The sequence below is a fragment of the Sminthopsis crassicaudata genome, chromosome 3 (genome assembly GCF_048593235.1).
Source record: "Sminthopsis crassicaudata isolate SCR6 chromosome 3, ASM4859323v1, whole genome shotgun sequence".
Classification (NCBI taxonomy): domain Eukaryota; kingdom Metazoa; phylum Chordata; class Mammalia; order Dasyuromorphia; family Dasyuridae; genus Sminthopsis; species Sminthopsis crassicaudata.
The window spans coordinates 191,638,843-191,653,866 of record NC_133619.1 but is presented as its reverse complement, the minus strand read 5'-3'; the positions used below and the strand labels follow the sequence as shown (position 1 = coordinate 191,653,866).

Below are 15,024 nucleotides of genomic sequence, written 5' to 3'. Positions count from 1 at the left end.
ACTGTACTTTGCTGGCCAGGGCTGGGGCTCCGTTGATCAGCGTTGTGCTGGACTGTCATCCTGTTGCCACATACCTTCTCCGTTGACCTTCCAAGTCCTCCCTGGTGTCCCCGGGCTAAGAGATCCAGAAGCTCTGCTGCTGATTCAGAGGTCCTGCATTGCTGATGCTTGGGGTTCTAGTTGGAGCTGGGGTCAAGGCTGGGGCTGCACTGGGACTGCATACTCGGTTTCCACTCTGGTTTCACAGCCCTTTTCTGTTGACCTTTTAGGTCCTGTTTGGTGTCTTGAGGCTGAGAGGTCTGGAAGCCACTTGGGTATTGGTTAAGTCTTGTGCCTTGCACTGGAACTGCATGCTGGACTTCCACCTTGATGTCACAGACCTTTTTTTGCTGAGCTTCTAAGTTTCCTTGAGCTGGAAAATCTTCTATTATGTCATTTTGGTTCTTCTGTTGCTCTAAAATTTGTTTAGAGTCATTATCTAAAGGCATGTGGAGCATTTTGGAGGAGAGATTGAGCAAATTCCTGCCTTTACTGCCATCTTGGCTCTACCTCTGAGCTAGTTTTTTTTTTTTTTTTTTTTTTTTTTTAAATTAAAGTAACTCATGCTAAGTCCTGTGTGATTCTAATTATGGCTCTGTGTTTGAATTGCTTCATTCTTGTTACTTGTGATATTTTCTCCTTGACCTGGAGCTTTTGGAATTTGACTATAATATTCCTGTAGGTTTTATTCATAGGATCTCTTTCAGGTAATATTTTTTTTTCCTATTTCTACTTTTTCCTTCTATTCTAAGTCTTTAAAGCAATTTTCTTTAATTATTTCTTGTATTAAAATTCTTTTTTTTTTTTTTTTTTTTAAATAGCTTTTGGGTAGTTCAATATTCTCATGTTTTCTCTTCTTGGTCTATGTTCTCTAGTTGTATTCTTTTCCTTATGAGATGTCTCACATTCTCTTTCATTTTTTTCATTCTTTATATTTTGTTTTATTATTTCTTGATCTCTTTTAAATAACATCACTGGGTCCCCCTTGCCAAATGCTAGTTTTCAGGGAATCATATTTTTCCTGCAAAATTCTGAATAGCCTTTTTTAGTTGGCTTCTCTTTTCATAATTTTGATTTCCTTTACTCTCTCTTTTTTTTTTTTTTACTTTTTTTTTTCATCAAAAATGCTCGCATTATTCATTTATTTATTTATTTATTTATTGTTTTTCATTTTTAAATTTGATTTTTAGAGTCTTTCAGTTGTTTTATGAATTCTTTTGGGCCAGGTGACTATTTATACATATACTTTTTGGTATATGAGAAACTTCTTTTTGTTTCAGTATCTTTTTCTGAAGACACACACAGCCTTTTCTATTTTCATACTAAATTTCTGTTAGGTTCTTTCTCCTTTACTTACTCTTTCCCCCTGCCCCCCCCCAAATCAGCTTGCCAGTGTGATCACCCCTAGTCTTAGGGTGTTGGGAATGGTATTTTTGACTTCAGGTCTTCCCTCTCATCCTGTAATGGAAAAAGAACTCCTATCTTCTGTAAATGTTTATAGTGAACAGAGTCCCTGCCCTGCTTCTGCACTCATTGGGGTGATTGTATGCTAATTAAGTTTTGCCTGCAGCTGTGTCTTGCTAGCAACATTAGGCCTAGTGTCCCTTTTCAGAAGACTTTCCTTTAATTTTTCTGCTCAGATATCCAGTTCCCATTGTCCAGTAGGTGAAATTCCTGTGGCTATGGTTGCTTATTGTTTGAGGAGAGCTTCACAGAAGCCGATTTTCTGTTCTGTTATCTTTCTTTAGATCTTTCCTTCATATGTTTCAGAAGAACCCCTGTTCTGTCACAACTCTTCTTTATTTTTATCTTTTGACATTGACTCTGGAATGCTATTTTGTTTTTGGTGGATATCTGAATAGCTTGAGATTCTCTGATCTATTCTGCCAACTACTACTATTTTGAAAATAACTCTAGTTATTTTCTTCAGGAAATTTGGTTTATATTTTTCCTTTTCAACCACACTATTGAATCTTTTTTCATATTTTCTTTGACGTATTTTTAAACTTTTTAAGGCTTTTGAGACCCGTTCACATTTTTCTTTTATTCTTTTCATGTGGACCTCTTTTGACATTGTTGTTCTCTTTTGAGTTTGTGTTTTCTTCTCCTCTGTCATCAAAGTAGCTCTTTTTGGTCTGGTTTATTTTCTATTGTGGTGGTGTGCTTGTGGTTTTGTGTGTATATGTGTGTTAGTGTGGGTATGTGTTTTGTTCATTTTTTCAGCCTATTTTGTGACTTTTAAATTTTGCCTGAGCTACTGTAGTGGATAAGGAATTTTTTGTCCTAAGCTTTTTGAGCCTTTGATGTGGAGTTTCCCATGAGACCTCAACTTTCTCATGGGGTCTGTTGCACTTTCTTGGGAGTGGAGGGGAGGATTCTCTCTGTTGGCTTGTGTTGTCAATATTTAATAGAATATAGCTGCTGCTCTTCTATGTTTGAGGCCTTTATCCTTTTAGCTTTCTTGAAATGTATCCTGTATCCTCTATATGCTTGCTACTATCTGGTCTTTTTGGGCTGTGGGCATCTGTTTACTGCCCTGCTGTGCCAGGCCTCTTATCCTGCCCCTTGTCCCGCTCCATGTAGCCAGGAGATCTGAGCCAGGGAGTGCTCGGCCTAATTACCGACCTATTTTGCCACGTCTTGGGACTGGGAACATGCTGATATACTGCAATTATGGGATCTCAGAGCTGACTTGGGCTGGGTATTAGGTTATTAAGGCCTTACTGCTTACTTGCTGGAGCATGGACTGTTGCTGCCTTACATATTATGGTGTCCAGAGACTGTCCTATACTCCCTTTTTACTGTAGTGAGATAGATCTGCTGACCTTCTTAAGTTATCTTAGCCTGGAAAATTTTTCATCTCATTATTTTGTCAGTTCTGTTTCTCTAGAATTTGTTTTGAGGCATTGTTTTATAATTATTTGGGAGAGTTCAGGCAAGTTACTGTTTTACTCTGCTGTCTTGCTTCTGTTCCAACTTTAGAAAAAATGTAATAATTTTATTTTATTTTTAGGTGGTTATAACTACTAAAAGTGGAGAAATCCTGTATCGCATTTCACCATGGGCAAAATATGTGGTTCGTGAAGGTGATAATGTGAATTATGATTGGATACAGTGGGACCCAGAAAATCGTTATCAAGTAAGAGTGGTATATTTTTTAAGATGAGTATTATTTTCCATTCATTTTTTGCAATTTTTGTGATGGAATTGAGTTCCATTCAATTTTGCAATTTTGCATTACCTTCATTGCTTCATTCATCATTACATATAGGATGAATTTTATACAATATATATAATAACACTGCCATTTTAGAGGTTGGCTAGAAGTTTAATTGATTTCTGTATTTTTTTTTTTTTTATATGTAATCATACAATTTAAGAGGAGCAATCTATTCTAACCTGTACCTAAACCACAATCCCATCTAAAATGAAACCAAATGAACTGCAGTGAGGCAGAACCCATTGTCTCCTGAGAGAGCTTTCTAGGCACTTTATTAACTTTGATAAATGAAATTTTTCTTCAGTTCACTCTTTGTTGCTTTTGAGTTTTATATATATATATATATAAAATAATATATAAAATATATATACATAAAAATAATATCAAATACAAATAAGTTATTTCTGTCATACTCTAAAGTGAACATTTTTGAGATACAGCTTTTTCTCATTAATTACTGAAAAGTGACTAGGATCTAGAAGAATTTTAAATTCCAGATACTAGTAGGGAGAAATAACCTTTAAGCCCATGATTACTTATACATAACTTCAACTTCAACTTTTAAAATAGTTCTTGCTCCAAGAATGGTTCTGTGTAAGTGTATATTGGGGTTTGAATTGGGAATTTTGACTAGGATTGAGGAGAGAGCGTAATACTGAAAAATATGAAAGCTGGGCAGGTATTGCTAAAGCAGACACAGTACCCCCAGAATAGAATAAAAATTCTTGAACTTAGTTGCATTTATCAGAGAAATGGACAATCCAACAGGGGAGAAAGGAAAACTTATCTTTGAGGCTTTAGAGTTTTTGTAAAACCCTCTCTTCACAACTTATTTGTTGTATTATAAAAGTAGTTCTTTATTGAGGGATGTTCTATGAACTGCTTTCTTTTTTGTTTTGTTTTGTAATTAGTGACAGATACTCAAAATTATACTATTAGCTAAAAAGAAATGTTTTTAACTATATGGATATTTCTTTTCCTGACATCTCTAAATGAGTTTACAACTGATTTAATTCTTAACAAAGAAGACTACAAGTAGACTTAGGCATCTAATAGAAACAGTAATACTACTTCTAATAGAAATAGTGGTTACTAAAATTTTCTGAACTGATGAATATGTTTAAAGAGTTAACATTCTTAGAAACAGGGAATCTCAATTATTAATTTCATCAATTGGAGTATTGTGTTTGTTTCTTTTGTATCTTTGAAGCCATTCTGCTTTTACATTATTTTGTTTGTTAATGTTTTTTATTTGCCCTAGGAACGATTCCAACCACATCAATACAATCCTGATTATTATTAATTACTAGATTATTAATAAGATTATTAACAGAAACTAAATGATGCTGTTGTAATAATTGTTGAAAACTTTAATGTGTAAAAGCTGTTTTTTTTTTTTTTTTTTGCCTGGAGTAATTTATTTTAAAAATGTCAAATTATTCTTAGATTCATTTCTAATGTAATACTCTCTATATTTGTAGTTCAAGCATTCTCGTCCCAGGAAACCAAAGAGTCTAAGAATCTATGAATCTCATGTAGGAATTTCTTCTTCTGAAGGAAAAATAGCTTCATATAAACACTTTACATGCAATATTCTACCTAGAATTAAGGACCTTGGTAAGTAATAACTGTTGATTTTAATTTAGATAAAATTTTAGTGAGTGGCTACAGAAACCAATTAGAAATATCTTTTTTTTGAGTTGAAATTAAATGTATAGTGGATGCACATTTCATTTTAGGCTTTTGAAATTGTTTTGTAATAGGGATAGTGTGGAAAAGTGACCTAACATATGTAAAAATCTGTTATTGTTTTTCTTTCCAATTTAAATTGTATGTTGTGATAGTTTAAATAAAATAGAAAAATATACATATTGTTATTATTATGATGATTTGTATATGAGGCATCTTTTCCTAAATAGTAAGAAGTTGATTGCATGCAGTTCTTTAAGGTTTAATCCTATTAGTGAGAATTTAATGGTTTTGGAGTTAAGAGTAACAATATGTGTTAGAATGAATATGGCCTATATCCTACTATTTGGATAATTTAATACTTAATTATTGTTGTCCCTTTTATATTTACTTTTAGAAGGCTCTTTGGTCAATTTCAAACTTTTTTTGGCATCCTTTCTAATGATTAGGTGGGGGGAATAAATATAGATGAGATTTTTTTGTTTTGTTTTGGCAGTTTATAAAATTAGGTCTGAAAGAAAAGATTGAACACCTAGAATTTAATTTTGAATTACTTATTGATTTAAAGTAGACATATTGTTTAAAGTAAACAAGAAATTGTCTATAATAGCAAAAAGGTGAGTGAATAAACTTAGATGATTTAATATTTAAGTATGTAACATAGGTGATAATTAAGTTCCACACTTTGTGTAAACCCTTAAATTATTTTTTCAGAACTCATTAAGTCATTTAGTACATCACATTTCTAAACAGAAATTCATTCTTCAACAGATTTAACACAACCTGTTTTTTATTACTTATGCTGCTAGACTTTTGCTTTTGAATCTTTGAGCATTATAATGGTTGAGTGGAGGAAGTTTGGAGAAAAGGAAGAAAAAGGAGAATCTGTGGTTGTCAAGGAGAATCAACTTCATGGCTGACATTATAAATTTATAGAGAAATATGTCTGTGAATTTCTTAGAGTCCAGTGACTCATCTCAGAAGAGGCTACAGAGAGAAAAGAAAGTGTTATTAAATTTGTTCATGGCTTGAATTTCTCACTTACCAAAATGCTGGAACTCTGTCTTCCCAGAAATTAGCCAGAGTCAGGATCACTAAGCGTCTTTATTCTTGATCTTTTACGGTCAAGTTCAGGGGATTAAATCTAGCAATCTTCCCACACACCTTCCTCCTTCCAAAGCCACGAGAGACCGAGAGTAATAATTTGTAATATGCCCTCCTGGCAGTTACCATTACCAGTCTGTCCTAGGCCCAACAGAGTATCTTTGACCACTGACCTTTGCAGTGTCAACTCTACCCGGCTCGCCTCCTCTAAGGCCTTTAAAGGTCTCTGTCCACAATTTCTTGAATCTATAGTTTAATAACCGATAGCACACTCAAGAACAGCAATGTGTAATCTTAAAAGCCTTTATTGTACCTACTCACATAATGCCCTGACTTAATGCCCTGACTTGTTAACTCCCTAGTAAACACTTAGTCTGAAGACTCACGTGTTCACTACCAAACTCCTTATCTCTCTGGGCTGTCCATCAGCTTGGCTCGGCTACCCAGGCTAGGGAGCCAAGTTAAAGGTTAATTAATTAAATTAATTTTAATTTGACTTGCTTTCTTAACTCTGAAACAAACAGATGCAGTAAACAAATTAACATTTGTTAATGTTCGGTGAATTCCTAGTTAGATTACACTCCAAATATTTGTGGGTACTGTCACTCTGAAACCAGTATAGAGGTTTGATTTGGTGCTGATCTGAAGGATGTCAGAAAAAGCTCAAATAGATAGGTCCAGTCAGGTGAAATTCATTCATTCACTTTTGTTCAGAATTTCATATATTTGAATATCTTGCATTTATGAAATGTATCAACAAGGACTCTTTAGGACTAGAATATGAAACATCTTTTTATATGTGCTTCACTGTCATGAACTTAAGATTCTATGTGAGATTTGGAAACAGCTACTCTTAATGTAGAAGATTGCTTTACTTCTAATTGCTGCCATGTTACTCTGTGATTCATATTCAGTTTGCATTTCTCTAAACTCTTAAATATATATCATATAAGTTGATTAATCACTTTTCTTTTTTCCTTTATTTCTCCAGTTTCCTTTTGAACTTAATTCACTGTGGTGGAAAGAATTTTGGATTTGGAGTTGGGTATCTTGGTTGAATTTTGGCTTGGCCACAGTGCCACTATGAATTTGGATAAATCACAGAATTTGCGAATTGGAAGGGAACAGTTTCTATCTAGTCCAATACATAAACAAAAAGGATTCCCATTTCATCATCCTAAGAGATGACTGTGAGCCCATTCCATTTTTAGTTAGGAAGCTTATTCTGAAAGTATTTCTAAATTTCTGTTCATTGTTTTTGGTTCAGCCCACTGGGTCCAAATAGAAATGTGTCTTGCACATAACAGACTTCCGTATATACATAAAGACAACTCTTATGTCAACCCAGACTTTCTTCTTCAGGCTAGCTATCTGCAGTTCCTCATATGACATATGATGTAAAACATTTTAGTTTTTTTTTTTTTTTTTAAATGATCCTGTACACTTGCTACCTTATCACTATTTCTCAAGCCATGAGTTCAAGATCTGAATATATATTTCAAATGAAATTAAATGAAGTAGAATAGAGTGAAACTATTCTCTCCTTGTTTGAGCTCTGACTCTCTTAATAGAGCTCAAGATTATTTTAGCTGCATTTTGTGGGGGGGATGGGTCTAGAAGTATAGTTCAGGATGGGGAGGGAAATAAGTGAATCATTGAATCAAAATGTATCAGAGCATGGGATTGGTATTTCTGGATCACAATTTATAGGGTTAATTGATCATAATGTTGACTCTTAATGAGCTTTCAGATTACTACCAACTGCTATTGATACATGTATCTCCCATCTTTACTTGTAAAGTGATTTTTTTTTAATGCATGTACAAGATATTATACTTATTCCTATTGAATTTCTTATTAGTTTTGGACTGATGCTATAGCCTCACAAAATTGGTTTCGATCCTGATTTTATTATTCAGTGTATTAACTCTCTAGTCAAGCTTTTAAAATGTTAAACAAACCTAAGGTAAATTGCTGGAGTACTTCACTGGAAATCTCTTTTTCCATTGACATTGGATTATTAACAAGCCACTCTTTAAATCGAGATATCCCACCAGTTCAGGATCCATATAATAATATTATCTTATCAGTATCTTTTCTTCCTCTTCACAAGAATAGCTTGTGATACTAGTTAGTGGCTTGTCTTGGTAGGTAGATTCCCAAATATTTTATATCATTTACATTTATTTTAAATGGATTTATTTTTCTATATCTTGCTTCTGGATTTTGTTGGATGACATACAGAAATACTGATGATTTATGTGGATTTATTTTCTATCCTGCAACTTTGCTAAAGTTGTTAATTATTTCTAGTATTTTTTTAGTTGACTCTCTTGGATTCCCTAAGTATACCATCGTATCATCTGTAAAGAGTGATAATTTTGCTTCCTTATTATTTACTTTAATTCCTTCAATTACTTTTTCTTCTCTTAATTGCTAAAGCTAACATTTCTAGTACAATATTGAATAGTAGTGGTGATAATAGTCAATCTTTTACCAGATAGATGCAACTGATCATTTTAATGAAAATTGCATTATTTTCTGTGCTTATAGTGTTTTTAATAGGAATGGATGTTGGATTTTGTCAAATGCCTTTTCTGAATATATTACTATAACCATAATCCTCCCTTCCTCCCTCCCTCTTTCTTTTTCTTCCTTTTTTCCTTTGTCCCTATTTTGGGACATCTAATGTTGAACTCTACTCCTGAGATACAGGGGGCTCTTTCCTTAGTTTCTGAGACTCATTCCCTAATTTCTTGTGCAGCTTTGAGCCTTGGCTTTGAGTACAGAGATCCCTTGTGTTTGTTGTCCTGCTCACAACAGGGGGGTAGCCTACCCTAGTCTTGCCTGTTGTTGCTTGATTTCCTGGGTGGTTGATTTGTTTTCTGTGCTGGGACTGGAGACTGACTGTTCTACTCATCTGCTTTGCTCCTTAACCAACTGAGGTTCTGGTTGCTGATATGCTGTGATTTAAGAACTTCTCACTGGCTTTTCCTGAACACTGTCTGAGCTGGGCTAAACATTTCTTTCACCAGAGTGAGACTAGCCTTTCTTAAAGTCCTTCCAGTCTCTCTTAAGCTGAAGAATACTTTCATTTTTCTCTTTTCTTAGACTCTGTCATTCCTGACTGTGCAGAGGCATGGTTTCATGTGGTTTTCAAGGGAAACTGGGAAAGCTCAAGCAGCTTCCTGGCTTTACTCTGTTTATCTTGGCCTAAGACTAGTTTCTTAAAACTATTTTTGTGTATTCATAGATCCACCTTAAGCATACTTAGTTAAAAATCAATACTTAGTCAAAATCAAATGCAGAAAGGCAGAAAATAGTAAATGTATCTTTTTCAGATTATGATGAAGTAAGGATCACATGTAATAAAGAGCCAGGGAAAAATAGACCAAAAATTAATTAGACACTAAATAATCTGATCTTAAAGAATGAATGAGTAAAACAATTTATAGATACAATCAATAATTTCATCTAAGATAATGACAATAATGAGACAGCATACCAAAATTTATGGGATGCAGCCAAAGTAGTTCTTAGGGGAAGTTTTATATGTCTCGGTGCTTAATTGCATAAAATAAGGAGAAGATCAACGAACTGAGCATGGAACTAAAAAAGTTTGAAAAAGAACAAATTAAAAACCCCCAATTAAATCCCAATTTTGAAATTCTTAAAAATAAAAGAGGAGACTAATAAAATTGAATGCAAAAAATTGGACTAATAAACAAACCTAAGAGCTGGTTTTATGAAAAAAAAAAGATAAAATTTTAGTTGCTTTGATCAGAAAAAGGAATGAAGAAAATCAAATTGTTAATATCAAAATTGAAAAGGGTGAACTTTCACCCAATGAAGAGGAAATTAGAGCAATAATTAGGAATTATTTTGCCCAACTATATGTCAGTACACATAATAATCTAAATGAACTGAACGGACATTTACAAAAATATAGATTTCCCAGATTATCAGAGGAGGAAATAAATTACTTAAATAGTCCCCTTTTAGAAAAAGAAATTCAACAAGCTATTAATCAACTCTCTAAGAAGAAATCTCCAGTAACAGACATATTACTGATACCTAAACCAGGTAGGATCAAAACAAAGGAAGAAACTTATAGACTAATTGCCCTAATGAGTATTGATGCAAAATTCTTAAATAAAATATTAGGAGAGAGATTACAGGAAGTTATCTTCGGCACACTTGACTAAGAAAGATCCAGCCCAGAAATACGGGGCTGGATCAATATTAGAAAAAAAATTAGCATAATTGATAATATCAATAGCCAACTTAAAAAAATTATGTGATTATCTCAATAGATGCAGAAACAGCATCCAACACCTATTCCTATAAAAAACACTGGAGAATATAGGAATAAATGGAGTTTTCCTTAAAATGAGCAATAGCATCTATTTAACATCATCAGCAAGCATGATGTAATGGAGATAAACTAGAACTGTCCTCAGTAAGATTAGGGTGAAATAAGGTTGCCCACTATCACCATTATTATTCAGTCTTGTATTAGAAATATTAGTTTTGGCAATGAGAAAAAAAAGAGTTTAAAGGAATTAGAGTAGGTAATGAGGAAACAAATTTATCTCTCTCTGCAGTGATATGTAAGTATGAAGGCATATTTAGAGAATCCTGGAGAATCAATTAAAAAACTACTAGAAATAATTCACGACTTTATAGTAGAGGATAAGAAATAAATCTATGTAAATCATCAACAAAGTCCAGCAGTAAGAGATACAAAGAGAAATTTAGTCTTGTGATATAGTTCTAGGCCCTTTTGCTACAGTTTTTTCAAAAATCACCAAGAATTTCTTTGTAGTTGTTGGTTCTTTCATTTATTCATTTGTACACTCTTGGCATTCTTGTAACATCTGATGTAATATGGATTTTATCTCTCTTAAAAATTTTGACATATATGCTCAAATCCTGAGATCCATTTATATGGTAGTAAGAACAGAATCAATAAGAGTAACTTTGTTCTTTCCTCTTACCTATTATCATTGTTCTAGCTACTCTTTTTCCCTTATTGATAGTTTACCAAAACTATAACAAGTTCTTTTTGTTTTCTTCAGCGTGCTTCATCAGTCTAGCTCATTCTGAGGTTTTGTGTTTTGAATCTTTCTTATGGGATCCTTTTATTGATTCCATCTTTCGTAAATATTTTTTAAAAGTGTAATTTATTTAATGACATCTCTCGGTATTTAAATATCAGCATCTTTAGGCTACTATATGTTTTTTTCTCTTTATATCTATGCTTTTTTTTTTTTTGTCATGAGAACTGTTTTGTAGGGATCATTCTTCTTAAACTGTTCTATAGCATTTTTGGACATAGATTCTTTTTTTTTTTTTTTGAATCTTTTGAAATATATCTTTCTAAAAATTAAAATATACATTGTACCATCATCTTGAATTCTATAATGGTGCAATTCTAAAAATTTAGCTGTTGTGTTTTTAACAGAGATTTGGGAAGTGGTAATCAGATAGTTACTGTTTCCTTTTACTACTATAGTATGCTTCATTTTTAGATAATCCCTATTTTTAGAATTCCTTATTGATTTTCTTTTACCTAGTAATCTGAAGTACACTCTTTCAAAATTGTTTACATTTTTCACTCCATGAATTTTTATCCAAAAATTCTTCACTGTGCTTTATCTCTGATTCATGGATTTCCTCAAATGTGCTTATCTTCTTGACATTTAGTAATAGTTACTTATCTTTTCTTTAGACTACTGTTTTTGAATAATACATATACTTCCATAGGTGAACTCCAGTTATGGGTCAGTTACCAACATGTTTTATATAATAGAAACATTACAGAATCTTGTTGTTAAGTGATACTTTGGTCAAATATAGGAAGAGTATTTCAACCTAAAATTCTGATGACTCCATGGTGATTAATATAAAATCCATAGGTAAATCAGAATTGGGGTATGTATTTATCACACTCTAAATGTATAATTTAATTGGAGCAATTACAATTAAATTTTTTTTGAAGAAAACAAAAATTCACCACTTAGCCTATGTAATATTTTTTAATATTCATAAATCATTCATTCATTCCTGATGTGAATTTGTACTAATGAAATGTACAAGCTGGTATAAATTAACAAACAAATTAATGGTACCAACTATTTTCCTTATACTGTGTTTGATCTTTAAGCATATTGTACTGATACTGTAACTAATTTGACTGAACTAAGAGGCTAAAAATCTAAAAATCTTATATTTAAAATTTTACTCAGCTTATAAAGTTAACTAAACCATATGAATAGATTTTCTTAAATTAGTCATTATTACATAAAAGTAAAACTGTTATAATTTCTCTGTTATGTTCACTAGACTTGAAGGTTTTCTTCTGATTTTTCCCCATTTTTGGTTGATGAGATATTTATTTGCTTCCATAAAAATTATCTTAGAGAAATTAAAAAAAAAAAGATTTCTGGATCTCTTATTGAAATAATTTTCCCCTTTAGATTTTATTTATTTTAAGTCACATAGAGATATTTTGCAATAAAGAAGCATCATTCCTTTTTATTTCCTTAGCTTTCTAAAATAAGCTCAGAGAAGAAATGAATATTTAATGATTGTTCTTTGTAATAACCACTTTAAGGAGAAATGGATTTGGTGATAAACTGTAATTATTAAAGATAGAAATAATTATGTTTGCTGTGTGAAAAATCTTGGTAAAGCATCAGCTATATGACATGTAATCATTTACTCTTATTTAGTTTTCATGATCTCCAGTGTGAATATTAGTGAAGCTTAAATTCAGGATATGCAAATTGACATAATTAATATTCTAAAGTCAAATTAAGATAATATTTATATATCATTTATTGCTTGTTAAAACTGAGACATTTAATATATGTAGTCAAATGTAGATCTCTTGAGAAAATGACCTTCTTGTTGTTGAAAAGCAGAGCAGATCATCCTAAAATGTTAAATTAGTGGTAGTTTTTAAATGAAGGGTGGACTGTTTCTGCCTGTATTCTAGTATAAAACAGTAAAGTTAAACTCTTTTAATGGGAAGAAAATGCCATTTCTCTGCATTTTATGTCTAACAAAATAAATTACTTTTAACCTTTTTTTGTTTGAATTATTGTGTTTAAACAGGATATAATTGCATTCAGTTGATGGCTATTATGGAACATGCTTATTACGCTAGTTTTGGTTATCAGGTGACAAGTTTTTTTGCAGCGTCAAGGTAAAATTACAGCTTTTAATTATAATAATTATAATTCTTATTATAAGCATATTCATGTCACTTCATTATTTAAATAGTAAAAGTAAATTGAATCTTATATTTTATGTTTATAAACATGTACCTATTGATAATATTTTATTATTCAGCATATTTATAGATTACAATTTACTTATATGTATCTAATCTCACCATTAACATTTTTGATTAGTTGAAGAAAATTTATGTTCAGCTTTGACAAATGAATGTGACTATTTGGTCATGTCTTGTAAGAGTTTTTAACCAGAATAAAAGTGATCTTTAGAAATTTATGCATTTGCTTAGTATGTAATGGGGAAAAAATAATAGAGTAAGTTTCAAAAGATATAGTAAAACTCATTCTCCCACCAAGAAATTGTGGTACTATAACTTTCTTTTTTTGCTCCAGATTCCTCAAATATCCATGCATTGATAACAGCTGAAGCATTATTGTAGTTAGGGAAGTGGGAGAATTTTCTAACTTTCCATTAAGGGACTCTTCTTCTTAGCTCTTGACCCACATGTGAACTAGGGTTAATCCTGTGGCCAGCTAATTACCTGTAAAAAGAATTAGGTTCATTCTCTTCTCTCTCTCTCTCTCTCTCTCTTTTTTTTTTTGGCTCTTTATATGTTCAGTTCCGATGAGAGAGCAGGAGGAATAGGAGTTAGAGTAAAGAGAAAAAAAACATAAAGCTTATTAATTGTGTTTATATTTTTCTTATAGATGGGTATGAAAAATATAATATGGAAAATAGTATTGTCTTGGGGAAACTAAAAAATAAAAAAAGCCACAGGATAATTTGCAGAAAAGTAATGAGCTAGATAAAGAAGGGTTATAAACCCTGACAAAGGTGGAGAGTGATGGTGAAGTGGTAGTGTTTACCTGCATTACTTCTGATTATTGTATTTATAAGTGCAAGAAGTTTTTCTGCCCCCTACTGATAATTTTTGTGAAACTCACATGATTCTTTTGAGTGCCTTGACAGCTGATTTAAGAATAAGTTGCAGAGAAAATAGACATACTGTATTAATAGAGGAAGTTTGTCGTACATGGAAAACCTATACTGATAAAATAGTAGATTTGGCAAACAAATAAACAACAATATTATTTCTGATATCAAATTACCAGAGCAAAGATTTGAAATAATGCTATTAATTTACAGTTTGGAGACAAGTAGTTGAATCTTTATGGAGGGACTTAGTTAATTAAAAAAAAAATGTTTTGTAGGCATATAATTTCTTATAATTTGTTAAAAATAAATCTAAAGGAATCTAACATTTATAGGGAATTCTGGGACAGAGTTATATGCAGAATATTAGATAAAGAAAGCACTTTTAGGATTGCTCAGGTTAGCCTTTTTATTTTATAGAATAGAAAGCTTAGTTTTAGGAGGAAAAGCAGGTAATATGCCCTAGAACATGTTAATGATTCATGTAAGTAACATTGTCAGTGACATAGTTGAGACTTAAATCTCAGCCTCCTGAATACTTTGTCCAGTGTTCTTTTTTGAATGGTTATTTGATGATAGAATGACCCCCTTAATTGAGCTTCCAGAAGCTGACACATCTATTATGAGAATTCTTTCAAAACACAGATGGAAACTCCTGCTAAGTAGTATATGTGATTAGAAAAGGGATAACAAAAGTCATATTGGGTAACTTCATAGGGTTGTAGAGCTACATTTGGAAAGGACATTAGAGACCTTGCATAATATTTCAGGGTAAGAGCCCAAAGAAATTTTGTAGT

At 32.1% G+C, this 15,024-nt stretch overlaps 1 protein-coding gene across 1 annotated transcript in view; it reads left to right on the top strand.

Moving 5' to 3' along the window:
• The window catches only part of GBE1 (1,4-alpha-glucan branching enzyme 1), a 258,453-nt gene that overhangs the window by 100,129 nt on the left and 143,300 nt on the right, over positions 1-15,024 (top strand). The window contains exons 4-6 of the mRNA XM_074299786.1: positions 3,053-3,178; positions 4,741-4,876; positions 13,172-13,262. Of these exons, the coding sequence (XP_074155887.1) occupies positions 3,053-3,178; positions 4,741-4,876; positions 13,172-13,262 (353 nt within the window). The remainder of the gene's footprint in view (positions 1-3,052; positions 3,179-4,740; positions 4,877-13,171; positions 13,263-15,024) is intronic.